The sequence below is a fragment of the Pogoniulus pusillus genome, chromosome 35 (assembly GCF_015220805.1).
Source record: "Pogoniulus pusillus isolate bPogPus1 chromosome 35, bPogPus1.pri, whole genome shotgun sequence".
Lineage (NCBI taxonomy): Eukaryota > Metazoa > Chordata > Aves > Piciformes > Lybiidae > Pogoniulus > Pogoniulus pusillus.
The window spans coordinates 2,563,129-2,578,481 of NC_087298.1; the positions used below are offsets into that span (position 1 = coordinate 2,563,129).

The 15,353-nt window shown below is 52.5% G+C and overlaps 1 protein-coding gene across 13 annotated transcripts in view; it reads left to right on the forward strand.

Annotated features, from left to right (window-relative positions):
• The window catches only part of EHMT1 (euchromatic histone lysine methyltransferase 1), a 153,313-nt gene that overhangs the window by 70,585 nt on the left and 67,375 nt on the right, over positions 1 to 15,353 (forward strand). For all 13 annotated transcript variants that reach the window (XM_064171526.1, XM_064171532.1, XM_064171534.1 and 10 more), the window contains exon 3: positions 11,227 to 11,783. In XM_064171526.1, coding sequence (XP_064027596.1) covers positions 11,227 to 11,783 — 557 coding nt within the window. The remainder of the gene's footprint in view (positions 1 to 11,226; positions 11,784 to 15,353) is intronic.

Below are 15,353 nucleotides of genomic sequence, written 5' to 3' on the forward strand. Positions count from 1 at the left end.
GACTTCAAGCAAATGCTTCAGCCACTGCCCTGGGCAGCCTGTTGCAGGACTTGACAACTCTTTTCAGGAAGAAGTCAATCCTCATGTCCAACCTAAACCTCCCCTGATGCAACTTGAAGCCTTTTCCTCTTGTCTTGTCTCTTGTTCTTCAGGAGAGGAGGCTGACACTGACTTGGTTTCAACCTCCTTTCAGGGAGTTGTAGAGAGACAGGAGATCTTTCACCCTCAGCCTCCTTTTCTTCAGGGCAAAGAATCCCAATTCCCTCACCTGCTCCTCTAAAGTTGTCCTTTCAATTCATTGATGGACATGCAGAATTCCCACCACTCCCCAGGATCAAGCAGACCCTCTGCAGCAGTTTTGATCCTTAGTCTTCATCTCAATACTAACCATTGCATTAAAATTCCCATAAAGAGAACAGTCTTAAGAAGAGAGGGGGGAAATTAAGGCAGACAGGATGAGGACACCTGATTTTAGGTGTCTAAAAGGTCTCTCTAACTGTGAGGTGCCCTTAAGGGCAGAGGAAGCTGAGAACTCTTTCTCTGCAGGAAATCTCAAGGCTTCCAGATATCAGTACAGGCTGAGGACTGACCTGTTGGAAGGCAGTGAAGGGGAAAAGGTTCTGGGGGTCCTAGTTGATGGGAGGTTGAGCATGAGCCAGCAATGTGCTCTTGTGGCCAGGAGGGGCAATGCCATTCTGGGGTGGATTAGAAGGGCTGTGGCTAGAGTAGGTCGAGAGAGGTTCTCCTGCCCTTCTACTCTGCCCTGCTGAGGCCGCATCTGGTGTACTGTGTCCTGTTCTGAGCCCTCCAGTTCGTGAGGGACATAGAACTGCTTGAGAGAGTCCAGCACAGAGCCACAGAAATGATGCAGGGAATGGAACATCTCTGTTACAAGGAGGGCCTGAGGGAGCTGGGGCTTGGAACTTGGAGGAGACTGAGAGGTGACCTCATCAATGTTTATAAAGAGTGCCAGGAGGCTGGAGCCAGGCTCTGCTGAGTGATGCCCAATGACAGCACAAGGAGCAATAGGTGGAAGCTGAGGCATAGGAAGTTTCATTTAAACATGAGGAGGAATTCTTTCCCTGTGAGTGTGACAGAACCCTGGAACAGGCTGCCCAGGGGAGCTGTGGAGTCTCCCTCTCTGGAGACATTCAAGACCTGCCTGGATGTCTTCCTGTGCGATCTGGTATAGGAGATCCTGCTCTAGCAAGGGGAAGTAGACTGGATGAGCTTTGGAGGTCCCTTCCAGCCCCTGACATTCTGTGATTCTGAGTGATGCTGTGATTCATAAGGTGCTCAAATTCCAACCACTTCAGCTTATCACAGAAACACAGAGTGGTAGGGGTTGGCAGGGACCTCTGGAGATCACTGAGCTCAACTGCCCTCCAAAGCAGGATCACCCAGGGCAGGTCATACAGGCACACATACAGGTGAGCTTTCAAAGTCTGCAGAGAAGGAGACTCCACAACCTCTGTGGGCAACCTTCTCCAGAGCTCCAGCCCTCCCACAAAGATTTTCCTTATGTTCACATGAAGTTTTCTGTGCTCCAGCTTGCACCCACTGCCCCTTGGCCTGTTACTGGCCTGCAGTTCTATCCCTGGGAAAGAAAGGTCCTAGAATGTGAGCTGCAGAGTCTCCATTCATGTTGTAATGTTCAGATTTGTCTCCTCTTCCCAAGCATGCCACACGTGGAGAAGACAACAGTCTGCATGGTGGTTGTGCCATGTGCATCGTTCTTCATGACCTTCATTACCCAGCTGTGATCATCACAGGAGTTCAGTTAGCTGCTGCTGTCCCTGAAGTCTGCTAATAACAGTGTTTAGTGCTGGCAGAGAGCTGGCATTTGAGTGCTACGTGCCCAGGAAATCAGTGCAGCAGACTGGCGAGATGGCAGAAGTAGTTTCTTTGAACCCTGTTTCTGAACTCAGGGCTGGGTGGCAACATGTGGAGCTGGGGATGCATGGACTGGAAGAGCAACCCAAAGGCTGAGATGTCTCTCTCTCAAACTTGCTTGCCAGGTTGTTTTCTTTGGTGAGGAGGCTGGGACTAATGCTGTTTAATATCTTCATCAGTGCTATAGGCAGCAGGACAGAGTTGCACCCTCAGCATGTTTAGATGGAACATGCTGTGATCAGACTTGTGCCCATCACCTCTTGTCCTGTCAGTGGGCACCACTGAGAAAAGCCTGGCCCCATCCTCCTGTCTCCCACCCTTTAAGTATTGATAAGCATTGATCAGTTCTCTCTCAGTCTTCTCCAGGCTAAAAGCACCAAGTCCTTCAACCTTTCTTTGTAAGAGAGATGTTCTAGTCCCTTTCACTGCCCTTTGCTCTACCCTCCCAAGCACTTTCCTGTCCTTCTTCAACTGGGAAGCTCATATCCAGGCCTCCAGATGAGGCCTCACTAGGGCAGAATAGATAAGGAGGAGAACCTCCCTTAACCTGCTGGCCTCAGTCCTCTTAAGTACACCCCAGGATGCCATTTGCCTTCTTGGCCACAAGGGCCCATTGCTGGCCGTGGCGTGGTCATACTGCTGCCCACCAGCATTGCCAGATCTTTGCCCACAGAGCTGCCTTCCTTCAGGTCAGCCCTCACCTGTACTGGTGCAGGAGGTTGTTCCTCCCCAGGGGCAGGACCCTGCACTCGTCTTTGTTGAATTTCTAAGGTCACTCTGCCCACCTCTCCAGCCTGACTGGATGGCAGCACAGCCTGACAGGGTGTCAGCCACTCCAAGTTTTGTGTCCACTCTTCATCCAGATCATTGATGAATAGATTGAAGAGGACTGGACCCAGCCCTGTCCCCTGGGGAACACTTAGTTGTTACAGATCTCATGCCACAAGCCCTGGCACTTTGCTCTTTGTTGCTGGAGTGGAAGGTATGACAGCAGTGCACTGCTGTTACCAGCTGGGATGTCCTCTTCTGGCTTCATCCTGGCACTGATGGAGAGAAATGATAGAGCTATAAATCCAGCAGACATCTGTAGCAACACTATCTTTGTGTGCTCTCAGCATTTTCATTTCCAGTTCTGGGCCTGAATCCCAGGCTGTGTGAAGCCCAGAGGAAGTCACTCACTGGACCTCAGTGGCCTCCTCTGTGTAGAACTGCTCAACACAGATAGAAAGCAGGCTGTGGATCAGACTGGGTTTTGTTGTCCCTGGGGATATGTTGCAGCTTTACACATGGCAGTGAGGTTAGGTCCACCTTTCCCTTTGATGAGGAGGGAGAAGGGACTGGGAGATGCAGAAGATGAGCAGAGATGTTTGTGGCTGTGTTGTCTTTAGTCTGACTTGGAGAGAAGCTAATTAAAAAGTGGTTTCTCTACAGGAGGTGGAGGTGATTTGAGTTCTCCTAACATACAGGGCTCCTAAATCTGGGCTGTATCTCACTTGACCTTTCAAAGCAAACAGCTCCTTTTTTTTCTGACTGCCCAGCCCCAGAGGTGGAAAGTTCCACTCAAGCAGCAGGAAGGGGAGTTGGAAGCAAAGTTCTCCGTTAGCCTTGGCATTTCTGAGGCTTATTCATAAAACCAGAATAGTCTGGGTTGGAACTCAAAGCTCATCCAGTTCCAACCCCCTGGTGTTGGCAGGGACACCTCCCACCAGCCCAGGTTGCTCAAGGCTTCATCCAGCCTTGCCTCGAACACCTCCAGGGAGGGAGTATCCACAGCCTCTCCTGGGCAACCTGTGCCAGTGTCTCACCACCCTCACTCTGAAGAATTTCTTCCTCACCTCCATTCTCAGTCTCCCTTTTCCCAGCTCAAAACCATTGTCCCTTGTCCTTTCACTCCCAGTGCTTGTCAAAAGACCCTCCCCAGCTCTCCTGTGGCCCCTTCAGGTACTGGGAGGCTGTTTTAAGGTCTCCCTGGGCAACCTGTTGCAGTGTTTCACCACCCTCACCGTAAAGAACATCCTAACATCTAGTCTAAATCTCCCCTCTGCCAGTTTAAACCCATTACTCCCTGTCCTGTCCTCTACTGGAAAGAGAAAAGCATGACTGAATTTGGAGCCTACCAACCCCTTCAGGTCCTGGAAGGCTGCTCTAAGGTCTCCTCAGTGTCTTCTCCAGGCTGAACAGCTTCAACTCTCAGCTTATCCCCACAGGGGAGGTTCTCCAACAGACTCTTGGATGGATATCACCCACCTTTGGGGTGGGGGGAAGAAGAGACCATCAGTATGTCACCCCCGAGAGGGACTTTGGCCTCGAAGTCTGAATGCTTTTCATATTTTGGCTGCAAAATGCTCCACTTTATGGCTTCACCCCTAGGGGTGATGCCTTCCCTTCCAGTGGATCTAGTCTCTCCAGCTGCCAGGCTCTCCCTAGGCTGGATAATTTCAGCCTCCATGCCTTTGCCATCCTTTTAGTTTGAGCTGGGCTCCTCCCTACTTCACAGCTTGGAGGACTCGGGGAGGGAACTTTTGCAACCCAAGGATCACAGGCAGGTGCACTCCTGCCTTTGGAAGTGGATCCAGCAGGACAGCAGGAGCTGGGCTGAGGCCTGTGGTCGTTGTGTGTTTTGAAGGTGATCTGCAAAGTGCTTAAGGTAGAAAAGGAGAGCATCTATAAATGCTGATGTGTGCTGCTGCTCACAGTGCTGAGCCTTTGGGGCTTTGCCTAGGTCAGAGTTTGATGTTTCTCTTGCAGCAGCTGAAGCTTGGTGGCTCAGCCACAGCTGCAGAGCTGCCCTGGGCTGCGTGCTGGGGGCCTTGAAATGTCTGGAAAATCCCATGGGAGACATGGGCAGTGGAGGGGCTCGGCTCTGCCTGTGCTCGGCACCAGGAGGTGCAGAACACAATGTACAAGTGCCAGGTCAGGCAACAGCCTGGGCCTGTGGGGTCTTTTTCCTTCCCTTCTGCTTCTATTTTTCCTTCTCTTTTTTTTTCCCTTTTAGTTTCCCTTTCTTCTTGCTCTCCTCCTCTCCCCTTGCTCTCCTCCTCTCCCCTTGCTCTCCTCCTCTCCCCTTGCTCTCCTCCTCTCCCCTTGCTCTCCTCCTCTCCCCTTGCTCTCCTCCTCTCCCCTTGCTCTCCTCCTCTCCCCTTGCTCTCCTCCTCTCCCCTTGCTCTCCTCCTCTCCCCTTGCTCTCCTCCTCTCCCCTTCCTCTCCTCCTCTCCCCTTGCTCTCCTCCTCTCCCCTTGCTCTCCTCCTCTCCCCTTGCTCTCCTCCTCTCCCCTTGCTCTCCTCCTCTCCCCTTGCTCTCCTCCTCTCCCCTTGCTCTCCTCCTCTCCCCTTGCTCTCCTCCTCTCCCCTTGCTCTCCTCCTCTCCCCTTGCTCTCCTCCTCTCCCCTTGCTCTCCTCCTCTCCCCTTGCTCTCCTCCTCTCCCCTTGCTCTCCTCCTCTCCCCTTGCTCTCCTCCTCTCCCCTTGCTCTCCTCCTCTCCCCTTGCTCTCCTCCTCTCCCCTTGCTCTCCTCCTCTCCCCTTGCTCTCCTCCTCTCCCCTTCCTCTCCTCCTCTCCCCTTCCTCTCCTCCTCTCCCCTTCCTCTCCTCCTCTCCCCTTCCTCTCCTCCTCTCCCCTTCCTCTCCTCCTCTCCCCTTCCTCTCCTCCTCTCCCCTTCCTCTCCTCCTCTCCCCTTCCTCTCCTCCTCTCCCCTTCCTCTCCTCCTCTCCCCTTCCTCTCCTCCTCTCCCCTTCCTCTCCTCCTCTCCCCTTCCTCTCCTCCTCTCCCCTTCCTCTCCTCCTCTCCCCTTCCTCTCCTCCTCTCCCCTTCCTCTCCTCCTCTCCCCTTCCTCTCCTCCTCTCCCCTTCCTCTCCTCCTCTCCCCTTCCTCTCCTCCTCTCCCCTTCCTCTCCTCCTCTCCCCTTCCTCTCCTCCTCTCCCCTTCCTCTCCTCCTCTCCCCTTCCTCTCCTCCTCTCCCCTTCCTCTCCTCCTCTCCCCTTCCTCTCCTCCTCTCCCCTTCCTCTCCTCCTCTCCCCTTCCTCTCCTCCTCTCCCCTTCCTCTCCTCCTCTCCCCTTCCTCTCCTCCTCTCCCCTTCCTCTCCTCCTCTCCCCTTCCTCTCCTCCTCTCCCCTTCCTCTCCTCCTCTCCCCTTCCTCTCCTCCTCTCCCCTTCCTCTCCTCCTCTCCCCTTCCTCTCCTCCTCTCCCCTTCCTCTCCTCCTCTCCCCTTCCTCTCCTCCTCTCCCCTTCCTCTCCTCCTCTCCCCTTCCTCTCCTCCTCTCCCCTTCCTCTCCTCCTCTCCCCTTCCTCTCCTCCTCTCCCCTTCCTCTCCTCCTCTCCCCTTCCTCTCCTCCTCTCCCCTTCCTCTCCTCCTCTCCCCTTCCTCTCCTCCTCTCCCCTTCCTCTCCTCCTCTCCCCTTCCTCTCCTCCTCTCCCCTTCCTCTCCTCCTCTCCCCTTCCTCTCCTCCTCTCCCCTTCCTCTCCTCCTCTCCCCTTCCTCTCCTCCTCTCCCCTTCCTCTCCTCCTCTCCCCTTCCTCTCCTCCTCTCCCCTTCCTCTCCTCCTCTCCCCTTCCTCTCCTCCTCTCCCCTTCCTCTCCTCCTCTCCCCTTCCTCTCCTCCTCTCCCCTTTTGTTTTTAGTCTCTTCCCTTTCCCCTTTTCCCAACGAAGCCCATCTCAGCAGCTCAGGACAGTGTCCATTGTATCTCAGCCCTGTTGGAGGCTAGAGAAGGAAGTAGCCTCTCCTACTGCTCCGTCTTTGGCCTCTGCTGTGTCTTGCCAGCCAGTGGGCTGTGTGCTGGCAGTTGCCATCACATCTTTTGTTGTGATCCGTGCCTGCTAGGCTCTGATTTGGGGCACTCCTCAATGCATTTCAGCAGCTGTGGTCAGGGCTGGAGCTGGGAGCTGCGGGGCCTCACTTTTGCCCTGCAGCAGCATTTGTGCAGGGCAGAGTGGGTGCATAATTCTGTTACAACCATAACCCTTAGAGCTGCTGTTGAGTTCTCCAGTCCTGTGCAGCTTGAGAGACAATGCCACTTCCTATCTCTGTTTTGTCACATCTCTAGTCACAGAGATTTGGATGTCTGGTGCCTGTTTCTAGGGGTTTGCTGACACCTCTGCAGTCAATCAGATTGCATTTCCCACACTCAGTAAGAATGGTTGTGTGGGGGAAACTCTGTGTGGGATTTTAATTTTAGCCTCATGGATTTTTCATAAAGTCCATGACACCTTCTGAAATAATGCAGTTACTCTTTCCCCTAGGGCACTGCTCTCATTTACCTCTTCTTTTTTTTTTGGGTTGCCTTCATGGCAGGTAGAGCAATTCTTGCCCTCTGCTTATTCAGGTTATCTAACCCACTGGAGTTATTGGATGGCTCTGGTGGGAGTCAGCACTATTTAAATCAACACAAACTCAACAATATTCAAAACATTGAAGGCTTTACTCAGCCAGGTGCTTAGTGCTGAGCATTAGAAACCTCCATCTGTGCTTAGGGAGCTCAGTTTCGTTTGTTTTCTGGCACTGGCTGCTGAAATCGTTGTTTAAATGACCACAGCAGAGTCTTTTAAACACCAAATGCAGAAAGAGAAACAAGGATTTTAAAAAGCAAAGACACAGCTGTTGGCTCCCTCTGCCCAGGACTTTACAAATAGTTAAAGAACCATGACAAAAGGCAGCACTTCATCACCTCTCAGGATCTTTGCTATCCAAAACAAACTCTTGTGCCTCTTACCAGACCTTTTAGCACACAGAAGGTGGCCTGGTGTGAGAGGGCAGCAGATGAAGGTGATGACTTTGAATTGTGCTTGGAGAGCTGCTCAGTTACTGCCTACTGGAGGTGGTGATCCTCTCTGTGTGCTCCAGCAGGCACTGGTGAGCTCTTTTAAGAGGCTTTGGAGGTCTTCTTGGAGACTCTTGAGCCAGCAGAGTCTGTTTAGGAGGTAACCACAGGCTGGGTTTTATGGGTTTGGGGGGGATGGACCACTTAGTGCAGATGGTCAGAGCTGAGCCCCATGGAAGAGTTCCTGTCACCAGGGTTTGAAGACACTTTCAAGTAAGATGCTTTGTGCCAACCATCTGTGGCTTTCAGCTGGAAGGAAGGAGCAGGACTAGGACTGTCCCCATTGTGAGTTACAGGTAGGACCGAGCTGGAGCAGGTTGAGCATCGGAGGTCTTTGACACCCATCTAGGCAGAGCCCAAACCAAGCTGGCTTGAATTCATAGATTCATAGAATGGTTTGAGTTGGAAGGGACCTTAAAGATCATCCAGTCCCAACCTCCCTGCCATGGGCAGGGACACCTCCCACCAGCCACGGCTGCTCAAGGCCCCATCCAACCTGGCTTTCAACACCTCCAGGGAGAGAACATCCACAGCCTCCCTGGGCAACCTGTTCCACCCTCACTGTCAAGAATTTCTTCCTAGTCTCCAGTCTAAATCTCCCCTCCCACTAGACCAGGTTGCACTTTCTTTGCTCCAAGAATGGTCAGGAATTGGCACTGGCTGCCCAGAGAGGTGGTGGAGTCCCCATCCCTGGAGGTGTCCAAGAAAGATGTGGCCATGGCACCTGGGGACATGGCTTAATGGCCATGGTAGTGTTTGGTTTCTGATTGGACTGGGTGACTTAGAGAGCTTTTCCAACCTGTGCTGTTGCTTCCATGAAAGGAGATGTAGCCAGCATGCTGCTGGTCTGGCTTGCAAAATCATCCTCCAGTTTGACTCTGGGCCCTCCTGAATACTGCAGGTGAAAAACTGCTTTAATTGGAGCTGGTTGTGAATCAGTGCTGCCTGCTCTGACAGCTCTCTTGGGGTGGTGATGCTTTCCATAGCTGTCTGGCCCCTGGAAGGAAAACAATCCAGGGAATCCCTGCCAGCAGGTTAATTGTTGCACTGAGCACGCCAGGAGTTGTTGTCACTCCTGGCTGCCTGGGGAGCTGCTGGTTTGTCATGTCTCAAACCTTGCTGCAAGAACATGGCTGTCACACTTGGATTTTTCTTAGCTCAGGTCTGAAACATCTGATGGGATAAATTCATTGAAGGGGGAGCAAGGAAATGTTTGGAAGGGAGGAAAAATGGCCTTTACTAGGTTCATAGAATGGGTTGGGTTGGAAGGGCCCTTAAAGATCATTCAGTTCCAGCCTCCCTGCCTTGAACAGGGACACCTTCATGAGTTCAAGGCTCCATCCAACCTGGCCTTGAACATGTTGAGGGAAGGGACATCCACAGCCTCTCTGGGCAACCTGTGCCACTCTCACTGTCAAGAATTTCTTCCTAATCTCCAGTCTAAGTCTCCCCTCCTCAAGCTTCAATCCATTCCCTCTCATCCTGTCACAACAAGCCCTTGTCAGAAGTCCTTCCCCAGCTTTCTTGCAGGCTGCCTTTACCTGGCTATTTCTGCTTCTGAGCTTTGTCTCAGCCTGCAAAAATCTCTCTGATTTGAATCATGTCATTATTGTGGTCTGGAATTGCATTTACCAGGTTTCACCTCGGGGTTTGCTCTGTGATGACACCACAGATCCTGCCCCTGTGCTGCTTCAGCCTGGCAAAAGAGCCCAGTCTCCACTGGACAGCCCTGCCAGGAGAGCTGTGCTTGCCAGGGGGATGTTCCTTGCCATGTTTCATGTAATGGCAGAGTCCTGATGTAGAGTTTTGGCTGCTGAGCTGTGTCTGTGCCACAAAAGCTCTCTGAGACAACCCTGCCAGCAACCATTTGCTGTGTCAGTCTGGCACTGCCAAGGGCATTGCCAGGGATCTGAGTGCAAGATTGGGCAGGATTGTGTTTGACATGGGAAGCACTGAAATGTGGCCCAATAAATGTAGTTGCTGGAGAAGCTAAAGATAATAGTGGCCTGGGAAGGTCCTTCTTTGGGAATAAATGGGCACATCTACTGCTGAGTGCACTGCTTTCAGCTGAGCCACCCGTCCCACTTGTCACCAGTGAGGGTCCAGGCAAGCTGAGTGGAGGTGTAGAGAAACAGATCATAGAACAGATTAGGATGGAAGGGACCTCAAAGCTCATCCAGTTCCAATGCCCCTGACGTTTGCAAGGACACCTCACACTAGCACAGGTTGCTCAAGGCCTCATCCAACCTTCATGGAGGGAGCATCCACAGCCTCCCTGGGCAACCTGTGCCAGTGTTTCACCACCCTCACTGCAAAGATCCCTTTAGAATCATAGAATCATAGGATCATAGAATCGACCAGGTTGGAAGAGACCTCCAAGATCATCCAGTCCAACCTAGCACCCAGCCCTATCCAGTCAACTAGACCATGGCACTAAGTGCCTCATCCAGGCTTTTCTTGAAGACCCCCAGGCACGGTGCCTCCACCACCTCCCTGGGCAGCCCATTCCAATGCCAATCACTCTCTCTGTGAAGAACTTCTTCCTAACATCCAGCCTAGACCTACCCTGGCACAACTTGAGACTGTGTCCCCTTGTTCTATTGCTGGTTGCCTGGGAGAAGAGGCCACCCCCCACCTGGCTACAATGTCCCTTCAGGTAGTTGCAGACAGCAATAAGATCACCCCTGAGCCTCCTCTTCTCCAGGCTAAACAACCCCAGCTCCCTCAACCTCTCCTCATAGGATTTGTGCTCCAGGCCCCTCACCAGCTTTGTTGCCCTTCTCTGGACATGTTCCAGCACCTCAACATCTCTCTTGAATTGAGGGGCCCAGAACTGGACACAGTACTCAAGGTGTGGCCTGACCAGTGCTGAGTACAGGGGAAGAATAACCTCCCTTGTCCTACTTGCCACACTGTTCCTGATGCAGGCCAGGATGCCATTGGCTCTCTTGGCCACCTGGGCACACTGCTGGCTCATCTTCAGCTACTATCTATCAGTACCCCCAGGTCCCTTTCCTCCTGGCTGCTCTCAGCCACTCAGTCCCCAGCCTATAGCGCTGCTTGGGGTTGTTGTGGCCAAAGTGCAGAACCCTGCACTTTCCTAATATCTAGTTTGAATCTCCCCTCTGCCACTTCAAACCCATTACCCCTCCTCCTGTCATTACAAGACCATGTCAATAGTCCCTCCCCAGCCCTGTAGCCCCCTTCAGATCCTGCAAGGCCACTCCAAGGTCTCCTCCAAGCCTTCTCTGCTCCAGGCCACAGAGCCCCAACTCTTACAGCCTGTCCTCAGAGCAGAGCTGCTGCAGCCCTCTGAGCATCTTTGTGGCCTTCTCTGGGCTGGCTGCAACAGTTCCATGTCCCTCTTGAATTTGGAGCTCCAGATGCAGCAAGCAGTTAGTTGGAGGAGAGGTTTGCTCTTTGTTGGCCACTCTCAGTCGCTGTACCTTGAGTTTTGAAGCTGCTTGTGAACCTTTTCTTTCTCCCCTCTTCCCTCCTTACCCTCCCTCTCCCTCCAGGGTTTAATGCCATGGCTGCAGATGAAAGTGCTACGGAAAAGCAAGTGGGGGAACCAAAAATGGCAGCAGATGGTGAAACCAACGGGTCCTGCGAGCACAGCGAGGCTGGTGGCCACCCAAACCCAGCTAAAACCACTCAGGACAATACGAAAGTGAGCCAGCAGGACTCTAGTGCTAAATTAACCAGGATAGCTGAGAACGGCATTGCGGAGCGGGACGGCGAGGCTGGGAGGCAGAACCACCTGAAGGCCAACGACTTCACCCAGACTGCTGTCACGGGCAGCAATGGCTACATCCTCACCAAGCAGATGGCACAGGAGCAGCCCCTAAGGACTACCAGCACCTTTGCTTCTCTCACCGGCCATGCTGCAAAAACCCTGCCAGGAGGAGCAAGCAAAGGGAGAACTGTGGGCTCCTTTGCTCAGATGCAAGCCACCACGCCAAGCAAGCTCGGGGAGGGCAGCAAGGACATGGATGCTAAAAAAGCTGTCGCTGCTAACACTGAAGTCAAGGTCCACAGAGCACGGAAGACGATGCCTAAACCCACGCCCAGCCTGGTAATGTATACGGCCGGCAGGCAGGGTGCCTGCTGCTGCTTGCTTTGGGCTTGCTTTGTGCGACAGGGACAGGCGGAGCTGGGAGGTGTCCCGCTGAGGGCATTGATTTGCTTTGTGGACATCTTGATTTCTTTTGTTCTTTTCCTGGTAAAGAGTGGTAGAACAGAGTCACATGGCCGTTGTCAGCTCTCATCCCTGGTCTGTTTCTAAATACTGTGCCCTGTTTTGGGCTCCCCAGTTCAGGAGAGACAGGGGTCTGCTCCGAAGGAGGCTACAAGGATGATTAAGGGACTGGAGAAGCTCTCCTATGAAGAAAGGCTGAGAGCCCTGGGGCTGTTAGTCTGGAGAAGAAAAGGCTGAGAGGGGCTCTTAGTATCTATAAATGCCTGGGGGTAGGTGTCAAGATGAAAGTGCCAGGGTCTTTTGGGTGGTGCCCAGTAATAGGACAAGGAACAGCAAGTACAAGTGGGAACTCAGGAGGTTCCACCTCAAGGTGAGGAGAAACCTTTTTGATGTGAGGCTGCTGGAGCCCTGGAGCATGCTCCTCAGAGAGGTTGTGGAGTCTCCTTCTCTGGAGACTTTCAATACCTCTCTGGATGTGTTCCTGTGTGACCTGTCCAGATGATCCTGCTCTGGCAGTGGATTTGGACTCAATGATCTCTAAAGGTCCAGCTCCTACCATTCCATGATTCTGTGATTCTCTATAATTGATCAATTACCTTCTCCAGCAGATCCATGTGAGGCACTAAACAGCCTTTCTCTCTTGGCTCTGTTGCTCATCAGCTGTCTGCTGAAATCCAGAGCTGCCTGGGAAACAAATTGGATTTGTTAGAAGTTTGACCCAAAGCAAATTAAGCACAGCATGTTAACTTGGGCCTTCTCCTAAGCTTGGAAGCTCTCAGGATGCTGATATCTTGGGCAACTTGATTGCTTTGCTGTGTCACTATAGTAGTAAAGCAGGTGATGCTTTCTCTCTCTCTGTTTTGCTGGTGGTAGAGCAACTTGTTCAGGAATCTTCACCCCAGAATCCCAAGGGATGAATTTATCATCACTTAATGCAACAGAGCTCTGCCTCTTGTTCTAGGAGGCAAAAGGAGATGTGAAGTCATCTGGTGCCTTTCTGTTATAATGGAGTAAACAGAAGTGGGCCTTTCTTTGCCACTGCCCAGGTTTGGCTCTAGTTAATTTTGGGTTCTTTTGCCAAAGAGAGGGAATAGCTACTGGAACAGGTGGATCTTCACTACAGACATTTAGGCTCCAGCCCTGAGACACTTCATGTTTAGCTCCAGTGAACCAGATCCTCCTTGTTGCTGTTACAGAGTCACAGAATTGTGGGGACCTCTGGAGATCATCCACTCTAACCCCCTGTTCAAGCAGGGCACCCACAGCAGCTTGCCCAGGGTCACAATATCCAGCTGAGTTTGCAGTCTCTGCAGACAAGGAGACTCCACAAACTCTCTGGGCAGCCTGCTCTAGGGCTGCAGCAGCCTCACACCACAGAACTCTCTTCTTATGTTCAGATGGAACATACTGGCTTCCAGTTTGTGCCCACTGCCCCTCATCCTGTCCCTGGGCACCACTGACAAGAGTCTGGCCTCATCCTCTTGCCTCCCACCCTTTAGCTCTTGCTGAGCATAGATAAATCCCCTCTGGGACTGCTCTTTTCCAGGCTCAGCAGCCTCAGGGCTCTCAGCCTTTCCTCCTCACAGAGGTGCTCCAGGCCCCTCAGCAGCTTTGGACTCTCTGTAGTCTCCTGTCTTTCATGCCAAATGATGGAGAGAGTCTGGCCTTAAAGCATCCTGCAGCAGGTCAAGGACAGGAGTGTGAGCCCTGTTTGGCAGTGGGGGTGACACAGAACTGAGTGTTCCCAGAGGTGCTGCAGCTGCAGCTTTTGAAGGTTGGTGCTGTGCAATCACTGTCACTTACCTGCATAGCACAGAGCAGTGATCCTCAGCTGTCACCCACCTGTGGCAGCACAGCAGCAGTATAATGAGAAAGTCTCAAAGCTGTGAATTGCTGTGGTCTAGAGCAGGGAGAGAGAGGGGAAAAAGAAGAGATGAGTGGCACTTGGCCAGCCCCGGAGAGAGAAAAAGAGAGATGGGTGGCACCTGGCCTGCCCCAGAGAGAGAGAAAAAGAGATGAGTGGCACTTGGCCAGCCCCGGAGAGAGAAAAAGAGAGATGGGTGGCACCTGGCCTGCCCCAGAGAGAGAGAAAAAGAGATGGGTGGCACCTGGCCTGCCCCAGATGGAGAGCGATGCCCATGGCTGTGGCACCACCTGTGCCTCTGGAAGCAGCTGGGTGTCCAAGGAGCACACCAGGATAACAAAGCTCATGGGCACTGAGCAGTGGGGCACAAAACACACCTACCACCATCTCCCAGCCTTTTTCCCCCGACTGCTTGTTTCCCCTGATTGCATCTGAATTCTCTCCCTCTCACCCCCTGCTGTGGGACAGCCCAGCCTGGGTAGCCCTCGGGGGATGCTAGATGCAACACCTGCAGCCTGCTGACCATCTCACCCAAGGCTGCCTCCTAACCAGACAAGGCTTTGCCACCAAAACAGCCTCCCAGCTTTCCCCCAGCAGCCTGCTGTGCGCCTCAGTGAGGCCAAGCAAACCCCCAGACACTTGGGGAATTCAAGAGGGAAAGATCTCTTGGGGCACAGCAATTGAAAGAGGCAATTCCCTTCTAAAAGACAACTGCTAGGTTAGGAGGGAGTCTCTCCCTCCTTCATATTTCATGCTACATCAAAAGAATATTTTTATGCAACCCCCTGGGCTTCAAGGTTTGTCTCTGGAAAGCTGCCTGCGAGGTGTGTGGTGCTTTTGCAGCTCCCTCTCAGGAGCTGCTGCTGTTGATGGGGTTTTGCTTACACAGCAACAGGCAGCTTCAGAAACCAGAGCCTGCAGTTGTTGGGCCAACCTCAGAAAGTGCATCACTGGTCCTCAAGGCTGCTGCCCACTTCCCTTGGGCCTGATAGAGGGAGAGAAGCACAATTCAGAGGGCTGGGAAGAAGAGGCTGTTCCCATGTTCTCCACCCGAGCCATCTGAATGTCAACCCAAGATCTGATCTCCTTTCTGGGAGACAATAAACCATCTGTTTTGTTCAGCCTTCCTGATAATTACTACCTCATTTTCCCCTGTCATCTTTCCAGCTGACATCCCTAGTTTATTTTGAGGAGCAGAGTCCTTTGCTAGTTGTCATTTTTTCTGTCCTGATTATTTCTTTGCTGAGCTGTTTCTAAGAGGCTCATCAAGCAGGGCCTTGCAGGAAGCACCAACCTCCACCTTTCCACCTTTCCTCCTTCAAACCCAGCATGATAGCAGGTGCCATACTCCAGGAAACTGTGGAAATCACCCAGGAGCTGATGGTACAGGACTCAGTCATTTCCTTTGCTGCTGTTTTTCAAGAGCATTGTTGTTTTCTTGGTAGATTGTTTGTGCAAACCTGGGAGAAGGAGAGGAGGAAGGTATTTTGTTGCCAGCAAAGTGCAAGCATTTTCTCCCCCTGGCTCCCACAGAAGCCCTCTGGGGCTGAAAAATCACTTTCTGTAACGCAGTAACTGTCAGG